Source organism: Hyaena hyaena, unplaced genomic scaffold (genome assembly GCF_003009895.1).
Source record: "Hyaena hyaena isolate Hyena2069 unplaced genomic scaffold, ASM300989v1 scaffold_170, whole genome shotgun sequence".
In the NCBI taxonomy this organism is placed as follows: Eukaryota; Metazoa; Chordata; class Mammalia; order Carnivora; family Hyaenidae; genus Hyaena; species Hyaena hyaena.
This window is the reverse complement of record NW_024080802.1, coordinates 1,849,342-1,872,816: the sequence shown is the minus strand read 5'-3', so window position 1 is coordinate 1,872,816 and position 23,475 is coordinate 1,849,342. Positions and strand designations below refer to the sequence as shown.

The 23,475-nt window shown below is 38.8% G+C and overlaps 1 protein-coding gene across 3 annotated transcripts in view; it reads right to left on the bottom strand.

Moving 5' to 3' along the window:
- The window catches only part of POC1B (POC1 centriolar protein B), a 95,482-nt gene that overhangs the window by 20,338 nt on the left and 51,669 nt on the right, over positions 1–23,475 (bottom strand). For all 3 annotated transcript variants that reach the window (XM_039240227.1, XM_039240228.1, XM_039240229.1), the window contains one exon: positions 18,942–19,022. In XM_039240227.1, coding sequence (XP_039096158.1) covers positions 18,942–19,022 — 81 coding nt within the window. The remainder of the gene's footprint in view (positions 1–18,941; positions 19,023–23,475) is intronic.

Genomic DNA, 23,475 nt, shown 5'->3' with positions numbered 1-23,475 from the left:
TGGCCCAGGAGAAATAACTTTCAAATACTGTGACAAGACGCACTTTCTACCCGTTGGACACTGTTGAGTAAAGCATTGTTAAGGTCTCCCCTCCTGCCCCATCAGCCTAAGTCAGTCTCTCCAAGAGTCCCAACAGCTGTGGATGCTCTTCGTTGGAGATTTGAACTTGGAAACAACTGATGAGAGCCTGAGGAGCCAGTGTGAGCAATGGGAAATGCTTACGGACTGTGTGGTAATGAGAGATCCAAACACCAAGCACTGCAGATGCTCTGGGTTTGCCACATATGCCACCATGGTAGATGCAGCCACAAATGCAAGGCCACACAAAGTGGATAGAAGAGCTGTGGAACCAAAGAGGGCTCTCGCAAGAGAAGATTCTCAGAGACCTGGTGCTCGCTTAATTGTGAGAAAGAGTTCTGGTGGTGGCATAAGAGAAGACACTGAAGAATATCACCGAAGAGATTATTTTGAACAGTATGAAAAAGTTGAAGTGACTGACATCATGACTGACAGAGACACTGGCAACAAGAGAGCTTTGCTTTTGTAACCTTTCATGACCATGACTCCTCTGTAGACAAGACTGTTATTCAAAATTACCACACTGTGAACGGCCACAACTATGAAGTAAGAAAAGCCTTATCTAAGCAAAAGATGACTAGTGCTTCATCCCGCCAAAGAGGTCAAAGTGTTCAGGAAACTTTGGTGGTGGTCATGAAGGTGGTTTTGGTGGGCATGAGACTTTGGTCATGGAGGAAACGTCCATGGGTCAGGTGGCTTTAGTGGCCACCGAGGCGGTGATGTTGGTGGCAGTGGGGATGGCAAGAATGTAATTGGTAATGATGGAAGTCATTCGGGAGGTACCCGGAGCTACAGTGATTTGGGTAGCTACAACAATCAATCTTTCAATTCTGGACCCACAAAAGGAGGACATTCTGGAGGCAGCATCTCTGGCCACTATGGCGGTGGAGGCCAATACTTTGCCAAACCACAAAACCAAGGTGGCTGTGGCAGTTCCAGCAGCAGCAGTAACTATGGCAGTGGCAGAAGGTTTTAATTACTGCCAGGAAACAAAGCTTAGGAGAGGAGAGCCAGAGAAGTGACAGGGAAGCTACTGGTTACAACAGATTTGTGAACTCAGTCAAGCACAGTGGTGGCTGCAAAGAAGACATGTTTAAGATAATACTCGTGTATATGGGCAAAAAACTTGAAGACTATTCGTGACTAACTGTATACAGGTTGTTCTACTTTCTGTTCTGTGAAAGATGTAAAGCATTCCCAGAAAGGGTTTTAGTGTAGGATTTTTTGTTTGTTTGTTTTTGTTTTTTGCACCCTTGCTGCCAAATGCTAAATGTAATAGTTTGATCATGGTGCCAAGTCAATATGTCTTTTTAAAAATGTATTGTGTAAAGTTAGTTTACTCTGAAGCCATCTTGGTAAACTACCTCAACAATGTAAAGTTAGAATCTCTTCAGGGTGATACCAGGTTCCGTTTGAGATTTATTTGTGATGTGCCTGGACATGAAATCCAGTCTCCAGCAATCTTAGTGCAGTTGAACTGACAGTTAATTTGTTGTGACCTGGAGTTCACGGTGAAAGGGTCACCCAAGGAAAGCTGTGGAGTTTATTTGGTTATTAATAGGATTGCTGGCACATCCTATGCAATACATCCAAATTGAATTATGGTATCAAATATAATTATAGATGTGACTAAAGTTTACATATCATCTGTAATTGTGCACAATAATATTATATCCTCTTGGGAAAAAAAAACAAATACAGTCATAAAATTCAAACATTCTTTTCACAGGTGTCGTGAGTGAAAGAGAACATCAACCAGATTCTCTAACTGTGTAAAAGAGTGGCTAGCAGTCAGGATAGTTAGCGTGCGTACGTGCACGCGTGCTCTCTCTCTCTCACACACACACACACACACGAAGAGGCAGGAAGTTCTTAAAGAGGAAGCTGTGCCAGCAGTAACGCAGGTCCAATACTTACAGCCATCAAACATGACCAGTGTTATCTGCTCCATGTTTCAGTCACAGTATGTATCGGATAACCAGCATTTCTCAAAGAAACAGTCTCCTAATGATCCCTCCTGATGAAAGGGATGGTATTAATGCTGGTCATCTGTTCATCATAATCACTACAGTATTTATTATGGAGTGAAGTTTAGGGATTATCCTGTGTGGCCTTATGGCTTGATCAATCAATTAAAGATTCTCAAATCTGTATCAGGACTGGATACTCCATACCCAAGCTCTATTTCCTAACTTGGTAAACGGTGCCAATATTTAGCCAGCAGCTCCGAATTTAAGACCAGCCACCTCTTCTTCATTCCCTATGTTACTGGTCTAGATCAAGAACTCTTCACTTCGTATCTGGATCACCACTGCAACTGCGCCCTAGTTTCTATGCTGCCAGTCTCACCTTCCTCTTCTCCTCCTTTTTCACATTTTAGTGTATTCTGAGATTCAAATTTGCCCATCACTCTCCTGCTTAAAATCCTTCACTGGTCCTCCTAAAGTTCTTAGGGTGAATTCAAACAGCTTCAAATGGTATTCAAGGTCATTCATGATACAGACAACCAGTAATGTCCATGTTTTTCTGAACTCACCATCCCCTCTCAAGCCTTCTTGTCTATGTAGAAGCTGAGCTATGTCCTTGCTCTCCATATAAGGCAGATTCTTAAAGAACCTGCTCAGGGATCAATCCTCTTTGGGAGGTTATTTCTGATTAAATTTTCTGTCCCCCATCCTAATTTTCTAGTCTGCACGCACATATGTGTGCCTGCGTGTGCGCGTGCGCACGCACACACGCACACACACACACCCACACTCCTTATTTAGGTACTCTGCTCATGCACTGCCATAGCAACTTAGGCATATATCACTATTTTTGGACTTAGTCTTTCATCTGTACATTCTCACTGCTTGGTATATGACAATGCTCAGCAAATGTATTGAATAAAAAAGGAAAGAATAATCTATATTAGTTGTCTTTTTTGCTCACCTTTCCCCCTGTACTCACTGTTCAATTCACTTCATACCGGCTTGTACCTGTATTACTCCATCAAAAAAGCCCTCCAAATCTCAGCTAAATTCATCAAACATTTTCCAGTCCTTCACATGGCTTTCAGCTCTGCTAAACCTTACCATGTCCTTGAAACACTCCTCCCTTGGCCGCCAGGACACCACACGCTCCCTCCATCCCTGGGCTCCAGTCTTCTTTTCAGTTCTCCCTTGGGCATATCAGCTCCCCTGCAAGCCAGGCTCTGCACACACAGTTCCCTCTGTCTAGGACCCTGCGGTACTTCTAACCGTCTCATCTCAACCTCAGCTAGAGCTTCAGATCAGCATTTCCCAAACTTCACCGTACATGTAAACCACCTGCAGATCTTATTAAAATGCAGAGTCTAATTCAGTAGGTCTAGGATGGGCCTGGGGAATCTGTGTTTCTAAGGTCCCAGGTGATGCATGGATGACATTTTGAATGGGAAGACAAGTCAATGTCTCTGCAGGGGAATGTTCTGTGACTCCACCTCACCCCCACACTTGATGCAGTCAAATGCCCCCAACTTATACTCTCCCCGTACCATGTAACTCGCCGTGACAGCTGTGGCTTACCATTATAACCTGCACGCATTCTTCTCCCCAGCCTCCTGCTCCCATTGGGATCTGGCACATTCATTTTTGAGAAATGAATGAACGATGCCTGTTGAGCCCACTCCTCACAGGCCAAATCTTCCCCTCATGACACTAACACAAGGCTCACCGCCCTGAGCTCGAGTCCTACACACATCCAGCTCATCTGTGGTTAGTCCTCTGAGCGATTTTCTATTCCTTCCCAAGTTTCACTCATTTGGGGTCTGCTGACCTATGCCCAAAGGGAAACGATTCCATATGTACTGGCCTTTTTATCATTATTACAAGTGTAGTTTTGGCCATAGTCTCCATGGACAGTCAGCCAGTACTCCAGATGCTCTTCTGCCAGGTATATAAGAAACAGAGTTGAAAAGAGCAAATTCTCTCCCATCCTGGTGCGAGAAATATTTCAGTGCCAGGAGGGAGAGAGGCAGGAGGAAAAGACAAAAACTTTTAGTACATTCTGATTTTTTTTTCCATTTAAAATTCATTGCCTAGATTCTCATAAAATCTTGATCTTTCTTGCGTTTAGGGAAAAAACTGACTAAAAATACTACTGGATATATTATATAAGTTAATGGCTGGATACAAGAGCTAGAATATTTGCACGAAAGAATGGAAGAGCTTAGCTGCGTAAGACGCACGACAGGCCGGACCAACGCCACCGTTGCCAAGAGAACTGCCTGGAGGAAGTGCCAAAGCAAGAACTAAAAATAAACAAAACGTAACTCCATGGATGTCATTTCCCTTGACTAATGAATACGTTAAAATAGGAACAGCACATGGTAGCACAAATAAAACGATATTAACACTTCATTAAAATGCTAATAATATATCTTAGAGAAATTTGTTGCTCTTTAAATACAGAGCTTTAAGAATACTTAAGAGATCATTTATTTTATTATTTATTTGAAATTAAAAGAATTTTTTCCTCGGTTCTGTTTGGTAAATCTATTAGTATACTCAATTTGAAAAATTATGATGTATTTCTTCAGTAATCTTATTTTGTGTGAGATTGCTCGTGTCACTTAATTGCATACCAGAAAGTGATTGCTCTTTCCAGAGGTGGGAGTAAAGAAGTGGCCTCTGATACATTCATGCTCAAAATGTATATAGCCATAGTTTTTTCTTTAAGTGGATTTTATTTATTTTTTGTTTATTTGAGAGAGACAGAGACATTGCGAGTTGGGGAGGGATGGGGAGAGAGGAGAGAGAGAGAAAATCCCAAGCAGGCCCTGCACTGCCAATGCAGGGCCCGATGCAGGGCTTGAACCCACGAAGCTGGAAGATCATGACCTGAGCTAAAACCAAGAGTTGGATGCTCAACCAACTGAACCACCCAGGGGCCCTGGTAAATAGCCACAGTTTTATGCATTTATAACTAACAGAATACTTACACATATAAATGATTTCTTAAAAAAAAAAAAAAAACCTAACTTTTAAAATGGCATTAACATCTTGAATTTTTTTCAGTAATTTTACTGTGTACTGAATTATACAGAAAGTACACCGAATTTTCTCAAAGTACAAATCTGGGAGAAAACATTTCTTAGTCAAATTTTTCAGATTTTCAATTGATTTTCCCAAGCATGCAATGGTCTTCACTTTATCTTAATAATGCATTTCCAATCCCATTTCAGATAGGAAATTATTTTAATTATTTATCATCCCAAAATTTCATTAAGTTATTAGTTATTATCCCCAAAGTGCATATTTCAGAATTTGGAATAACATTTCTCAGCATGGTAATTTGCCTGACACTAGATGTCACTTAAAATTAATTCATTTTACATAATATAATTTTAGAGACTGGACAAAGTAGGGCACAGACCCACTTTACTGAACCTGGGGCTTCAAACAGAAGTTGTCCAAGTGAATCACAAGATGCCCCAGCTATGGGGACAAGGTAAGATACTGTAACAGCTCTGTCACACAACGGCTCTCAGAGAGTAGATATGAGGGGGGCCTGGGGAGCAGAGAACGTGGGAGGACTGGATCCCTTGGAACTTTAGGTACTTGTGATCTGAGAAATAATAACAGCAAGAGACAAAGAAAGTTTGGAGGAGACGGCCGGGATTCTGCAAATAAGTGTATAGCTGCAAAAGTGCCTCAAATCCATAGAAACAAACAAATTATTAGGAGTTTGGGGATGCTTTTGAGCATTGCTCACAAAATTTCCATCCCAGCAAACTAAGGATATTCACGAAGAAAAATGGCTCTGTTTAAAAATAAAAGTCAGTGGGAAAAAAATATAATAGAACATAAATAAATAAAAGTCAGTGAAAAACAGAATTCACTTAACAAAAATCACACGTAACAAAATGGGATGGTAACTGATGTTATCATCTATTCTACAAAGGAAATAAAACCTGCACACACCAATAGCAATAACACCACTGAAGAAAACTTACGTACTTACAATTCCTGCTACAAAGAATATCCTTTCTTAAAAAACAATGAACAAAGAAAAAATGAAAATCAGTAATAGGATGAGGTTGGGGATCTGGGGTGAGCAGTAAAAGAAACCTAATGACAAAGCCCTGTCAAGGAGGTAAAGCCGTTATATTATTATAAAAGGGATTTAAAGATATGATAGCTCAAATAACTGTTCTTACCAGGAAGCTATATCCACACAATGAGGCTTGAACAAACTATGATGAGCACGCTATATGGCACACCTCCTGGATAATTAATGAGAGACAGTGTGTCTTAAACACAATTCTTTTTGGTGAGGATTCTAATTCTCAGCAAAGGATGTGTGTGCTTGCTATAGTCTGGTATATGCTGAGGATTTAAGTACTTAGCAAGTGGGAATAGGTAATGTATAAAATCCCAAACTAGGCTCTGCAACCAATTACTTATAAGCACTAGGGCCTATTTCTCCATATGCTCCCAACAAAAGGTCCTCAGTGCTTGTCCTCAGTACTCCCCCCAAAGATACTCACTAGGCTTTTTTGGCTACTATATTACACTACAGTGAAAACATATTTACAGGATAAGCCATGTGGATAACAAGGAAGCCAAAACTAGGATACAAAATGACAAGTCATGTGGTCTGGGTAGATTAAGTATTTGGGGAGAAGTAGAATATAGGGTGTCAGAGTTTGAGCTCTGGACTTAGTCACATCTGGGCCCTAGCTTGCCTCCATCACTTCATAGTAGGTGTGACTTTGGGCAAGTTGCTTTAACCTCTTTAAGACTAATTTGTGGAGAGAGTCTATGTACATTCTTAAGGAGACAAAATGTTTAGTCATACATAAAATGGTGGCTGTTTTTATGGAAGCCACAGGCATGTAGGAGAAATGCTCCTAATGTCTATAATACTACATTCCTGGATGAGCAAACACAAGATGGTAAAGTTGGCAATCCTACTCAAATTATTTTTTGAAATGAATGCAACACCCATCAACATTCCAAAAGGATGTTTTTGGAGAACTGGCAAAATAATTCTAAAGTTCATATGGATAAATAATAGGCCAGGATATCCAAGAAACATTTGAAAGAAAAGCTTGTCCACTATATTTTGAAGAAATATTTAGAAGCCACAATAATGAAAAAGGTGTGATAAAAGATCCAGAACAAACAGATCAGTAAGACAGAAGATGAAGTCCCAAAGAGACACAGTACATAACAATTTAGTTTTAAGAAAGTACAAATGGAAGATACCTTTGTTAACCACAAACCTGTACCTTATGACCAGAAGTAACTGATCTAGAATTTAAGATCTAATTGTCAAAAATAAAACCTTAAGAAGAGTGGCTAGGGGTATATTTGGGGAATAGGGAAGGACTTTCTCTGCATCAACTCCAAAGAAACCATAAAATTAAACTAATGATATTTTTCAAGAAGCTAATGCAACTAAACCTATCAACAATCAGAAAGAGAATTCAAGGGGAAATAACAAAGAAAACATACTGTAGATAGCAAAGGGGGTCAACCTTATTAATTAAAATGACTTAAGGATCTGGGGCACCTGGGTGGCTCAGTCAGTTAAGCATCTGACTGTTGGTTTCTGCTCATGATTTTGCAGTTTGTGAGACTGATCCCTGCATTGGGCTCTGTGCTGACAGTTGCAGAGTCTGCTTGGGATTCTCTCCCTCTGTCTCTCCCCCCTCCCTCCCTCCCTCCTCTTCCTCTCTCTCTCTCTATAAATAAATAAAATAAACTCTAAAAAAATAAAATGACTTAAGGGCCAATTTAAAAATGAATAAAACAACAGAAAAATGACCAAAACATACAAATAGGCAATTCTGAGAAATAAAAATGAGCAGAAATATGAAAACAAGTCAAAGTTCACAAGTCACAGTTCTTACCATACACACCAAAAAGGTAACCATAGGAAATAATAGATATGTTAATTATTTCAATTGTGGTACTCATTTCCCAATGTATTGATATATCAAAACATCACATTGTACATGTTATAAATATATCCGGTTTTTATTTGTCAAAAATAAATATTTTTAAAAAGCTCACAAGTTGCTAAAAAATAAAAATTAACATCTCTTACTAAAGACTTTTTAAAAATTAAATAATAAATATAACACCTAATATATATGTTTTAAAGTATAGGAAATGAGCACTCTCATATATCCTTAGTAGGAATCCAAATTTGTATACACATTCTACAGCGAACCTGACAGTTGTTCTTTTTTTTTTTTTTAAGTTCTTATCCTTCTTTTTTAATGTTTATTTTTTTGAGAGAGAGAGGGGGGGGGGGGGAGAGAGAGAGAGAGAGAGAGAGACAATCCCAAGCACGTTCTGTGCTGTCAGCACAAAGCCCAAGGAGGGGCTCGATCTCATGGGCCATGAGATCATGACAGAAATTAAGAGTCAGACACTTAACCAACTGAGTGACCAGGGTGCCTCTAAAGTCCCTGTCCTTTGATTCAGTAATTCCTCTCACAGAGTATATTTCTTGGTTCCAAATCTACTGATTCAGTAATTCCTCTCATAGAGTGTATTTTTTGGTTCCAAATCCACCGATTCAGTAATTTCTCTCATAGAGCATGTTTCTTGGTTCCAAATCCACCATTCAAAACTTTGTTTGTGATGCTGACACTAGGCCTCTGTAAGCTACAGCTTTCTCTTTCTCTTGAGTTCCCTGGGAAGCTCTGCCAAAAGGAGGCCAGAGATCAGAGGTGACAGGCTCTTCTCCCTGTTTGATTGCTGCGTGAGTCAGCCTCTTCCCAAAACAGCCATGACCCTCACAGAGACACGAGCACCAGGGACCAGTGCCTCTCAGGAGGCCGGTTCCAGTTCTGCTGGGTCTGTCCTCTGAGCCTGGAGGGCGGGGCCTCTTTTCCAAGCCTCGAGCCTCTACCAGCAGTAACCTTTTCCCAGGAGTCTACAGTTTAAATGTTAACAACAGCTGTCTCCTGTTAATTGTCTGTTTCTTGTATTTTGTGTGAGGGTGCACATGTGTTTTCTCATTTTTTTTTATTTACTATTTTTCATTCCTTGTATAATTAGGAACGTTACTGCTATTTTTTCCCCAACAAACATATTCATACTACATACTGGTTAAACGCACACTCTCTAAAGCTAGGTAGAGTTCAAAATCGAGTATTGTTACATACTGGCTGGATGACCTTGGGTAAATTTCAGATGTCCATGTTAGAATAAAATATATACAAGATGCTAAAAATTCCACTAAATGGATAAACATATTTGTTTCTCTTGACAAAATTAGAATCATATTGCTTATAATATACTTTTTTCACTTAATAAAAAGATAAAATTCATATTTAAAAACTTTGAAAAATAAAAATCATACTTCCCTATAAAGATATATGTGATTTTTAACCTCCACTTTGAAATAGTTTCAAACATACAGAAAAGTTGCAAAAATAATGAAAAGGACTCTCATATATCCATCTAGATTCATGTATGGACATATTGGCACATCTGTTATATCATTATCTATTTAATTTTTTTCTGAATCTTTTGGGAGAAGCTATAGACACTATGCCTCTGTACCTAAATTACTATAGTGGGTATTTCCTAAAGACAAGACCATTCTCTCATATAACCACAGTATCATTATCAAAATCAGAAAATTTAGAATTGATACTATTATCCAATATTCAGCCCATATTACTTTTTTGCCAATTGTCTTACTCATGCCCTATATAGCAGTTTTCCCACTGACCCTGAATCAAATCCAGAATCACACATTGTATCTGGTTGTTGTTAAATATGGTATGGCTACATAATATTCCATCTATTGATATACTATGCTTTTATTTAACCAATACTCTCTGAAAGTATTGATTTGTGTCCATCTTTTTGTTATTATAAATAATGCTGGCATAAACATAACTCAAATATGAAGTTATCTGAAGTCTTTGTCAGTACATCTTATTATTATTTTTTAAGATGATTTAAGATCTTTAGGATGATCATTCAGGATCCAGCAGGAAAACAGAAATCACAGCAGCTTTTTTAACAGAGAGCATTTAATATAGGGAACTGGTTAAACACATTTGGAAGTCTGTAAAGACTAAAAAGGAGGACGGAGGTAAGAAGAAATAGCAAATGAATGAAATAACTACCTCTCTAGGGCTAGAGGAACAAAGGAAATAGATTGGCTTATTGGAAACAGGGCATATAGGGGCCCCCAGCTAACTTGAAATGGTTTGTTCAGAGGAAAGAGGAGTGTTCATTAAAAAGACATTCTGAAAAGGAAGAGGAAATGCCTGGCATTCTTTCTCCATCTCCCCTTCAACTCAGAACAAACAAGTAACTTGTATATGCTTTAGTAAAATAATCCTCAAATACATGAAAAGTAAAATAATTTTGCCACCATAAACACTGAAACCTAGCAAAATTCTGTAGCGATTTGGAAAGCAGTTTAAATTGTACATGTAATATACAAACTGGGCTTTGTAGTAACCATCATTACCTCATGGAAAGGAAAGAGAAAACACTACAGGAATTAATTTTTTTAAAATAAAGTCAAATTATACTAAAACATTCTTCAATTGTAAAAATCCATTTGAAATGCAAATGATAAGGGTCGGTTGGTTGGTTCAAAGCAACAAAGTTTTACCTATGCTTGAGAATGTATGGCATACCCACATTCTAGTACCTTCTACCGATGTCTACCTCAGAAAGTAAAAGAAAGGAAATTGAAAGACAGAGAAGGAAGCAGACAAGGACCAGCACTGGGCCTTAATAGCCTGTTCACTTGGATTATAAGGGGTTTTAATCTCTCTGAAGCCCTAACATATTTTACAAGTCCTGATTTCGTAAAGTCCAAACAAATAACTGAAAATTCTTATTAGCAGACTTGCTGACTTCCACCAAATAATTAACTATCAAGTGGCTAAACAGAGACAAGGGCAAAGCCATCTAGCTTTACTGTGTACGCAGCACCAAATAACTCAAAACCAGATAGGTAGAGATGTATAGAGCAGCTGAAAGCTGAGTTCACTATTTTCCACGAAACTGACAGACCCACACGTGGCGTTTAGCTCCAGAGCACATCATCCTCTGGGTCAGCAGCAGGAAGCTCATTATGGGCTGACAGTCCAGGAGACGGGGCACTCTGCAGAGTGCTACTGTAGTAATTTCCTGTGTGAAAAGCTCACTGCTGTTCCTGCATTCCTCGGGGTGCATTTCTTCTCATCTCAGAGGATGTTGCTCTTCCACAGGAAGAGGAAGGAACCAGTTGTTACTGGATGTGTGGGCAGAGAGACCGGCTGGGCATCTTCAGCATGCCTCAGTCTCAGCTGTGGGAACCGGGGGTGCGGCTCAGAGCCCCGGACCTGGACGGAGAGTAGTGCTGCAGCAGCCAGGAGTCACAGCTTAGAAAGACAGCAGCTCTGACTGGGTGTTGCATGTCAGTGATGAATCATGGGAATCTACCCCCAAAACCAAGAACGCACCATATACACTGTATGGTAGCCAACTTGACAAGAAATTATATTTAAAAAAAAAAAAAAAAGACAGCAGCTGAGGAAGTTGGAAGGCAGAAATAATACCTGGAACTTCACCATCTCCAGTTCCTAGAAATGTGCTGATATTCTAAAGGAAATTCTAAAAAGTACTCTGTTGGATTCCCAAATAGCATATTTTATAAAATCTTTTTGGAAAGAGTTTCCTTTTTTTTTTTTTACATTTCATAAAGAAGAGTTTAATTCCTAAATCATTTTTGTTGAAATTTAATTAGTAAAACATTTTTTGATAAAAGGAAACTTACATTAATGTAAGCTTCCTTTCTTTGTGAACTTCAAATTGGGAATGAAGCTCAAATTAGTATATTTTTGAGTATAGCTAAATCAAATAGTTGAGAGTTATGGCCATTATGATTTTTATTAAAAACTACATTTTATTTGAAAGAAAAAAAGAAAGCCTCTGACCCATACTATTAATCTCTTTTTATAGTTGTACTATCTTAGTAAATTTTACAGATGATGAGATCTGTGTCTTCTAAAAACGAAAAAATCATGTTCCTTTAACAGTCTAAAAAGTTTCTGTTGGGTTTTTCTTTAATAATCAAAAAACACATTTTTTTAAAGGTCAACTACCACATTCACAACTGTTGGTAGTTTTTATAACATATGGGTCATAGTCTCTTTCCATCTCTAATATTTTCTCTCCTATTTCTAAAATAACTTGTATCTGAAAAAAAGCCATTTTTTCTTCTAAATGGTAAAAGACCTGTGAATGCATTTTTTTCATTACCTCTACTGATTATCATGGATGTCTTATTTGTAAAATGCCTTTCACAATTTAATTACTTCATTTCTTACAATTTCAAAGGGCAATGTTTTAAAATTATTTCTCAACCCTGATAAGAATTATTTTATTCCTACTAAGCATCTTAGAGTTACATTTAACTTTTTGAGTTACTAGATTAAAAAAAAAAATTACTGTATCCTACTTGACATGTTCACTATTGTCTGTAATGAAGTCTAACAGTCTTTTACTAAAAGGAGGAGAATTGTAAAAGATACCAACTAGTGACACGCCTGGATACAGATTCTACAAACATGTATGTTCATTTCCTTTCAAATGCTTAGAGCAAGGGCCAGGACAAAGATACCCCAGGCCACTGAACCAATGCCCAAGGATAACGTTAAACTGTTTCCTAAAGCTTAGTAAGCTGCAACAGAATTACAAACAACATACCTACTTTTATTTTTTTAGTTTTTATTTTTTTAATGTTTGTTTATTTTTGAGAGAGAGAGAGAGAGACAGAGTATGAGCGGGGGAGGGGCAGGGAGAGAGGGAGACACAGAATCCGAAGCAGCTCCGGGCTCTGAGCTGTCAGCACAGAGCCCGACGCAGGGCTCGAACCCATGAACTAGGAGATCATGACCTGAGCCGAAGTCGGACGCTTAACCGACTGAGCCACCCAGGTGCCCCAACATACCTACTTTTAGAAATCCTATGCACTAAACTTACAAATCAAAAGTCACCTCATAAAATACTGCAATGTTTAAAAACTTAAAAAAGAGGGGCACCTGGGTGGCTTAGTCGGTTAAGCATCCAACTTTCGCTTAGGTCATGATCTCGCGGTTCATGGGTTCGAGCCCCGCGTCGGGCTCTGTGCTGACTGCCAGCTCAGAGCCTGGAGCCTGTTTCAGAGTCTGTATCTCCCTCTCTCTCTGACCCTCCCCTGCTCATGCTGTCTCTCTTTCTCTCCTAGAAATAAAAATATTAAAAAAAAAAAAAACTTAAAAAAGAATCTCCTCTATCTCCAAATTAGGACTGGTTTATATGTAAACCCAGCAATGTTAGCATACAGAATAGTAGTGAAAGCAGGAGGTTTGTACAACCTGATTTTTATTGATTTTCCTGGAAAAATAAATGGGGAATCTGGGGACAATAAATTGCACATTACCATTATATATTTTCAAAGCGATAAATTTTAGTTTTGAGACATTTAGGTTTGCATACACTGTGTTCTTTCAAGTAAGTCTTTCCAAATCTTTCCTTACATAAGCAGTTAGGACCTGGAATCGCTCTGAACTAGTTATGCAATGTTGTCTAGTAACCAGGACAAACTGTTGCCACAACATCCATGGAAATATTCTCTATGTATCTGGAAATTTATTCTTTGTATGTCCATATATTTTGTCAATGCATTAATATTTTTCAGAGAGCATATACTGTACGACTATCTCCATGAAAGTGGGTAGCATTTTTCTTCCTAAAAATATGCCAAAGCAAAAATCTTTCCAACAGGGCAACCAGAGCACTTCGCTGAAAACACAAATCTAAATGACATCTAGGAGGGAGTCATGTGTGTTTTACAATCGCACTCACTTCCCAAAATCATAGCAACAGCAGAGTATCTCTTGCACTGATTCAATTGATCACTTTCCTGAGCCTAAAAAAAGGATGTGGTAAAACCACAGTTCTTTCCTTCAGCAACCCCTCTGGCAAAATGATGCAGAGCCAGGAGATAATCTCAGCTACCCTGAGGTTCCTCAAGGGTACATGATACTGTCCCTGGGGAAAGGAGACAGGGAATCCCATAGCTGACATCAAACCTGTCAGGAAATCATCTTGGCTCTGCCTTCAAAATACATCCAGAATGGATCACTTACCAACACCTCCTCTGCTACCACCGTGGGTCAAGGGAGGCCTCTCAGCTGACTATTCATTAGCTTCCTACCCAGCCTTCTGGTCCTCTCCACTCCCACCTCCGGGCAATTCTCCACATGGTAGGAGTCACAGTGCATGTGTTAAAACCCAAGTCAAACTAGTCCCACCTCTGAAGGAAAGTCTCTGGAGGCTCCCATCTCACTCTCATTTGGGCCTTCTAGCACTGCTCCCACTTGTCTGGAGAGCCTTCCCAGATACCCACGTGGCATGTTCCCTTCACCCCTCACATGTCACCTCTCATGTGACTCTTGTCCTGAACATACTACCTAAAATGCACCCTTAGTCCTGTCTGCCTTCAGTGCTTTTTACACCTTTGCATTTTTTGAGCCTATATGAGCTGGGATAATAATATTATATTATATAGTCTATTTTTTAATCTGTGAATTGCCTGTCTTCCCCACTAGAATGTTGAAAGCCAGCTTCTCTGGGGCAGGTATTATTGTTCGCTTTTTCTAAAGGCAAAAATAGTGAGTGGCACAGAATGGTTACTCCCTAGGTACGAATTGAGAGACACGTGCTGTGAGCAGCCATATTCCCGGCATTCTACTGCATTGGCTACCCATTAAGTCAAGCAACTTGAAAATCCCAAACTAGACCGATGTACTTTTATTACCATGGTACGTATTTTCAATTATTTCTGGTGTCTACTTACACGTTGCTTTCCCCAGTTGGAATGTACCTATCAAAATCCTACCCAACTCTGGCTAGGTCAAGAACTGGTCAAAAGTTTCCTCCTAGAGGAGTTTTCCCCAGCCCATTAGTGATCTTTCCAGAATACTTCTATCAATCATCTCTTATGACAATCACACATGCTCTTCATCTAGTATACTGAAAATTGCCACTTATTTCTTAATCTCTTATTTCTATGGGGCTAGGTTGTAAGTTTCTTGAAGTCAGGTAGGCAGCCTGAGAGGCCACTGAGCATCTCATGTAATGCTTTCATGCACTACAATTTTAAATATTTTGACTGATGGAGCAACACAATCCTGGATTTTTTTCCCCTACAATCCAACTGACAATTCTCTGTTTATTGTAAAGATTAATTTGACCCGAAATACTGTCCCTAATTCTAAACAAAGGCATCCACATTATGTTCATATTCTACACAGTTGCCAAAATGAAGATGAGAATGCTGTTTTGATTCTCAGAAAAGAATCCAGTGTTTTGAAAATTAATCAGAGGAACACATGCAAGATTATCCATTTCATTTTGTTCATTTGTAGGACAAATAACAGTAAAATCAACACGTCAAAATTTAGGAATATAGTTTACCTAAAATATTTTAATAACTCTAGAGTATGTGAAACAAATTCTGTTTATAATCAGTATTGTCTTTTAAAAAGACTTTACATTAGGATTCAGAAGAGAAATTCCTCTCTTGCCTGTTTTTGTGGGAGAGGAGTGATGATGGGGAAGGGTCTAGAACACCCCACATCACATGTCGATGACAATGCTAAATGCTGTTGTACAACTTTGATGACAAAATCTTGGTCTGATTCTAGCTGAATAAATGAAAATATTAAAAGACTCAATGAAATCTTGGAAAACCCTTAGAAAATCAGGATATAATAAGTAACAATGTAATGAGAATAAAGATTCAGGAATCTGAGATCAACATTTTACAACTATATCTATATGACAGCCAGTATATTCCTTTACAACCATTCCCCTCCTTTTTTTTTTTTTTTTAAATCAATTAAGCTTTAAAAATGCAGATTGGTTACAGCTTATTTTGATACCAAAATATTGTATCAGATTTCCTGCCTGGCATTAGATGCACAAGTGCAGGCCACAGGGCTACCAACTGTTACACTGTATGCCATGATTTCTTCTCTGTAGTAAGAAAGCACCAGAGACTAGATATCGGTATTCTCAGATCTAGAAATCATACCGAATGTAATAGTAAATCAAGTCAAAGAAGGAATAGAGGCCAACTGTTCCCTATACCATAACAAACCTGTTCTTATCCTACTAGGAAATTTGACAAATTAAGGTTTAAAGAGTAATCTTTTTTATGTTTCATCTTGAAATGAATTCTAAGGAAAATTTCTTCCAGTCTTCTATGAAAACCAAACAAATAAATCTCCCAAATAAAGAGTAACCACAATAACAAAACCCTAAACCACCTTTAGACACTGTGTGTTTTAGCTTCTAATATTTCTCTGGGTTTAAAAACTATAATGACGTGCAAAGTTCACATCACAAATATTTAATGCAGTTGTGCTTCATGCCGGAGTAGAAACAAATCTCCTCTACAATTATGCCTGATTTGTTGTGCAGAAGCCAAAGAAAAGCAGCCAAAGTATAAAGGGGACTACAGATTAAGACTTACCAGTAGATTAAGTCTTGGAGCATGAACATTTAAAGTGATTTCACCATAGTTTTCTTTTTTTTTAAATTTTTAATGTTTACTTTATTTTTGAGAGAGAGAGAGGCAGAGAACGAGCAGGAGAGGGGCAGAGAGGGAGGGAGGCACAGGATCTGAATCAGGCTGCAGGCTCTGAACTGTCAGCACAGAGCCCAACATGGGGCTTGAACTCACAAACTGCGAGATCACGACCTGAGCCAAAGTCGGACACTTGACCAACTGAGCCACCCAGGTGCTCCTCACTGTAGTTTTCTAACCAATCATCTATCAATGAGCTAAAATAAAGATATATACCTTGACAATTTAAAGAAAGAAGCTTTAAAGGTATTCTTTATAAAAAGATGTTTTATGAGCATCTAGTTACATCTTCAGAAAATGTCCTAGTAAACTAAACAACATCAGGAGTCTTTACACCTTGCCTGGAGGCAACCAGCTATCTTCCAGACTGTAAAATAATCTACCTAGATGGGACTTCCTTTGCCTAATGCTAAACCAATTGAGAGCAAATATGCTTTTGTTTTCCTGTGTTTCGTTTTATTTGTATGAAGCATTAAGCACACAACTCAAAGTAACAATATAGTCTTCTTTGTAATGTTTACATATTGGGTTGAACCATGGGAAATCACTGATTTTGGGCCATTTTTGCCTACAATATGGCAATTTCATATAATCTCACCTAATATTATCCCTTATGTGGACAATCATCATACTCTTAATCTTATTAGTTTTGTAGCACAGCTGCAAACTTGTGTTATTTATCATATAAAATTCTCCTCTCAAAGTCCCACAGGCATCAGTCCCTGAGTTAGGGTCCTATAACATGGACTAGTTGGCTTGTGCAGCTCTGGATTAGCATCCAGGGACAGACACTCTGCTATCACTTGCTAGGTGGCAGTTATGCTACTTACACAGCATATCCTCAAAAACATCTGGATTCTTCAGGTCATGAGGCTTTGTTAAGCTTGACGGGTATTGGCAAGGTGACTGTGGACCAAAGATTTTTGATGCTCTGTGATCTCTTCTACGCCAGGCATGCCTGACTTTATAGGCTGACCACCTCATAAGAAGGCATCAGATCTCAGAAGCCACAGATTGTTTTTGCTCCTCTCACTACAGAGGCAAAAACCCAACTCATTGGAATTTATGTTTGAACAGCATTCCTTTTGAGTAAATCATTGAACAAACATAGGTGTGTTGAGCACTATTACAAGTCGCCAATCAATATGGCAAGAACTGGATGTCTCGTTAATTCGGAATGTCATAAGGAAGCTACTGATGCAGGAGTGCTAGGAGGGATATTTTATAAACATGAACACTGTAAGAGCCAAGACCACAGACCTGCTGGAGGTTCTAGGTATCACACCAATTACTGGATTTCCTTCCCTTTGACAATCATCTCCTTGGTTACTCGCCCCCTCCCAACCCCCATGCTGATTTCTTGTCGGAACTTCTCATGAGTGATCTATGCGTATTCTCTGACTGGGATTAACACTGAGAGAACCCTTCAATAACTACAGCTCTTTCTGGTACAAGATAGATTCAGGATGGACTAGACCTTCTGCAGAATTACTCTACAAAAAATACTATTCTTGAGATCTGCTGGAAAAGTGTGCAGTGTTGTAATGTCAAATGTTTTGGTTTGTTCTTTTTTGGCCACGCATTAATAATCTCTCCAAAATATTGAACTATACTGACACCACCAGAGTAGTGTCAGCAAAAGACCATGCATGCAATTCCTCCCATTCATTCTTAGGACTAGTTTTGCATAGGCTAGCTAGCAGGAACTGAGGGCAGCAATGATTTGCCTTGCAAAGGCTAACAGACTCCAACTGAAGTCTAAACCTTTGACTTTACACTGCACAAATAAATTATATGTATAGGTCTTATAAACAAACTTGCAAATACCAGAAATACTTAATCTCTGGATAATCCACCAATAGGGACAAACAAAGGGAAACGGCTGCTTTTCTTATAACTTCTAAGGAGAAACTAGAAGTGAGTGTAGCATCTCTGAAAGGTAATTAACAGAGAAGAAAACCTATTCTGTGACAACAAAGTGAAACGTCACCTGGATAGCACCCAGATAGGAAACGACACAATGAGCAATGAGCGCGGGTTAGCCTGGGCTCAACGTCATCAAAGTAAAGGCATTTCTGAAAATTAGTACTGCTCCCCCTGGTGGCTATTTAGACACATTGTAAATGACTTTTTGTATAAGGTTTAGCCCATTTTTTATCTCCTCTCCCACACACTTTTTACGGAAAATGGATTTTGTCAAATAATTGAATGCCACTTAAATGTCAAAGAAAACTTACCGTAGCAGAATCAAAAGAAAGGATGTCCACAACAGGGGGAGAAGAAGTCTGCAAATCGATGACCTCAAGCTTTGGATTGATCTGTGTATATATACAAGAAAAGTTAACATTAGTTTTTTCTACCATAAGAAAGTGAATGATATTTGCAACAACCCAGAAGGTATTTCCTAATATATACTAAAATTATAATGTATTGCTAAATTCATTAACATGAATACAAAAATTTTAGGCACAGTATTAGCCTATCAAGTCTCTCAATGTATACGAAAAGATCATTATGACCAAGTCAAATTTATCCCAGAAATAAAAAGTTGATTTTATATTAGAAAATCAATATAATTCACCTATAAAGAGATTTTTTAAAAATAAAATAAAATGACCCACCTCAGAAGATGCAGAAAAAAGTCCTAGCCAGTTCATTAAAACAAGAAAAGGAAATAAAAGGTGTTAAGATGTAAGAATTGGAACAAAATAAAGAAAATTGTTATTCATACACAATCATCTATGGAGAAATTCCAAGAGACTCTGTTGCTGACTTAGTAGAAAGATCCAAAAGTGATAAACACAATCAAGTGCATGCCTGTCCGTCACACAGGCAGAAAATGTATTTATGGGGCACCTGGCAGCTCAGTCGGTAGAACATGCGACTCTTGATCTCAGGGTGGTTAGTTCGAGCCCCACATTGAGCATTAATTAAAAAATTTTGTAAAGAACAAAAAGGTATCATTGACAATACCATAAAAATGTAAATACATCAGAAAAAACACACAAAGGTTTGTAAGATCTTATGGGAAAAATAATAAAACCACTGTAAAAGATACTTAAAAAGACCTAACTAGGGGAGCCTGGGTGGTTCAGTTGGTTGAGTGTCTGACTCTTGGTCTAGGCTCAGGTCATGATCCCAGGGTCACGGGATCGAGCCCTATGTCAGGCTCGATGCTGAGTGTGGAGCCTGCTTAAGATACTCTCTCTGTCTCTGTCTCTCTCTCAAAAATAAAAAAAAAAAATATAGAACAACCAATATTTAAAAGCCTGATGTATCTGATTATATCAAAATCAAGAATTTCTTTTTAACACTGGACACCACAAAGTTAACCAACAAAACATGGGAAAGGAGGATAGATTATCATGTCTAAAACTGAAAAAGAAGGTTTTTCTTACACATCTACAAATTAATGTGAAAGAAAGTGATCCCAAGAAAAAAATTATGGAAGAGAAAACCTAACAATTGACCAGCACATTGAGCGATTTTCAGAAAAGTTAGTAATTAGAGCAGATTAAAGCAATATACCACTGAACACCTGTTAGGCTCCAAAAATGAGAAAGCTCAATGATTCCGACCTTCTTTACAGCAGCACTGTTTACAACTGTGGGGGAAAAAACACACAACCAAAGATCCCCAAATGTTCACCCACAATAGAAAAAAACACATAAATCGAGCAAATTACTACTGGGCTAAATTCACTGGGATCCTACTCAGCCATGAAGATAAAATACAATATGCAACAACATATGAATGAATGAATTCAGAAACCATACGTAGGACTCTCAGGATTTTAATGTTAAGTGAAAAAGCAGATTATAGAGAAATATACTCAGTATGACTTCATTTGTATAAAGCTTAAAACCATCTAAAAGTAAATAACATCTAATTATAGATTCAAATATATATAGTAAATAAAAAAGAAAAGCAAGGGAATAATTAACTAGATTGGCTATTACTTCTGAGGAAGGTCACTTCAGAATTCTAGAACACCAAAGAAAAAAATAAAAAATAAAGCCACATCGGGGCGCCTGGGTGGCTCAGTCGGTTAAGCGTCCGACTTTGGCTCAGGTCATGATCTTGCGGTTCGTGGGTTCGAGCCCCGCGTCGGGGTCTGTGCTGACTGCCAGCTCAGAGCCTGGAGCCTGTTTCAGTCTGTGACTCCCTCTCTCTCCGCCCCTCCCCTGCTCATGCTGTCTCTCTCTTTCTCAGAAATAAATGAAAAAACATTAAAAAAAAAATAAAGCCACATCATCATCAATTATTTATTAAAGATTGTGAAATACAAGTTAGTTGGCCAAGGGCAACAAAGACAGCAGAACTTTGTATCAAATGCACGATACCAGCAATGGGTATACAAAAACCCCGAAGAAGATTTCAACTGTTGACTTAGTGAGAAAATCTTTCCCGTGGAGAAAACATAGGAAGGGCTTAAGATGGATCTGTGAAAGAAAGGTTTAGAAAACAAAAACCAAGAGACAGAGATGAGGTCAAGAGCATTCCTGAGCACAGAGGCAGAATGCCGATGTGATACCTTTGCACAGGGTGGTAATAGGAGAGGTTGCCAGGGGCCCACTGTGACACGTGAGGGAATTTTGGAGCCTACAAGGTGCTTTAGCAAGACGAATCGGACAGAGGCGTGTAGGGTAACCGTGAGGACACCACTAGGACAGCCCAGGACTAGGGCGATCAGGGCTGAGCCCATGCGAAGAGGAGCAGAATTACTTTGAAAGAATTTACCATGTTTGATGGGTAAAGTTATCGTTTGGGAAACATGAAGAGGCCTTTATAATGACCCAGCCACCTGTGTTAGAGATGCAGGCCCCAGAGTGCTCACACCACAGAGAAGGGTTAGCACAGTGAAGGAGGATGAGGGCCTATCGGCTCAGCCTGCCAGCACCTTGGTTTCCTTCTGGCTGCTCCGGATGGCAGAAAACACAGCCCCCTCCTATCAGCTGAGTCCGCTCTGAGGGCTGAGATAAGAAACCTGAGGATAAATCCCCTTCCTTCCAGTCTCAGCCCAGCCCTCCAGAGAGACTGCTGGCAGACATTTTATTCTCTTTTATCTACTGCCACCTAGTGTACATATGAAATTATTTACTTACGAAACATACAATCTGGTTTTACTATCTGATATCAGAACTGTTCAAAAACTCTAAATCCCGTGGAAATAGCCTCTCTCGTGGAGAAATCCTTGAGCTTCTTTCTACAAGTTGGAAGACCCTCGAAGTAACTAACAAGTTGCTGACACATACATTAAAATGGAGCAGGCTGTTCTTATTAAGTAAAATCTTACAGTCTTCTCAAGAAGAAAATGTGCAGACGGGGTGATGTTTCCAGTTAAGTTCTTTGCCAGCTAACCTCCAGGAATATTAACAGCACATTCTAGCTCTCCGTCCTTATTAAAGGGAAGGACCCTGTAGTAACTACGCTCACCTTGAAATGGAGTGGGCTGCCTTTTGAGGGTGGCATTTTCCACCACTGAACAAGGGCACGTCATTGAGAGGCTCGTGCAGGAGAACCCTCACACTCACCGCCCGTTCCAAGGCTCTATAAGGAGCGCGAGGGCTGCTACGAACAAATTCTGAAGGGCAAGGGAAATGCCCGTCTTGTTCTTTGTTGCATACTCTAAAGCTAGTATATGTCAAGCACAGAGACACTCATTCTCTGTTAACAGAATAAAACTTAATTTAGATTATTTTGAAGCATTCCATCAAAATGGTTAAAAGCACAAAATGGAATCAGTGTGCCTGGGTTGAAATGCTAGTGTTGCCACTTTCTGGCTTTAAGCTTTAACTTACATGTGCTTCAATTTATCAAGTAATAAAAAGAGTGCTTTGTAGAGTTTTAAGGAAGATTTAATGACAATTTATATAAGTCAATTAGAATAACTTTGCATGTATTCAATATTATTATTATTATTATTACTAATGTTATTATTAAGTAATCTCTGAAGAACATTTATTGAGGCCTAAAACAACATAAACATATGCCATGGCTAGAAATAAAATACACAATTTGCAGAGAAGTGGTCATTTTATACCTGAAGTTACGTTTTCAACCTTAGGAGAAGATTGATATAAAAACTCAGTCTCAGACTTGAAGACTTAAATTGATCCATTTTCAGGAGTGCCAGAGTGGCTCAGTTGGTTAAGTGGCTGATTTTTGGCTCAGGTCATGATCCCACAATTCATGACTTTGAGCCCTGCACTGGGCTCTGCTTTGATAGCTCAGAGTCTGGAGCCTGCTTCAGATTCTGTCTCGCTCTCGCTCTCTCTCTCTCTCCTGCCCCTCCCCTGCTTTCTCTCTAAATAAATAAATAAGTAAGTAAGCAAACCAACATTTACAAAAATGTTCTTAATTGATCAATTTTCAACAATGAATCATGGCCAGACTATCACAAAATACTATTATATAGATATTCTGTTAAGTAAAAGGAATTTTTCCTACCTCTTAAATATCACACAGAATTTCCAGTGCAATTTATAGATCAAGTTCATCTCAAATGGCCATTTTAAATTAAAAGCCACCAGAACAATTATTTTATTAATAAATTCTTTTTAGCTAACTAACAATAATCCCTTCCAATAATATTCTGTAATTCTCCTAGAATAACTATTTTGATGCCTGTTGCCCTTTGGATGGCTTCACTGTCTTCCCATTAAAGTATGCAAAAGCCTAGGGTACTGCACATACACTAAGTTCCCCTTCCAGAAGGAAAGTTTGATTTTGTCTGGGGGCAGAACTGTGTGATTCAGCTCATACCAGTCT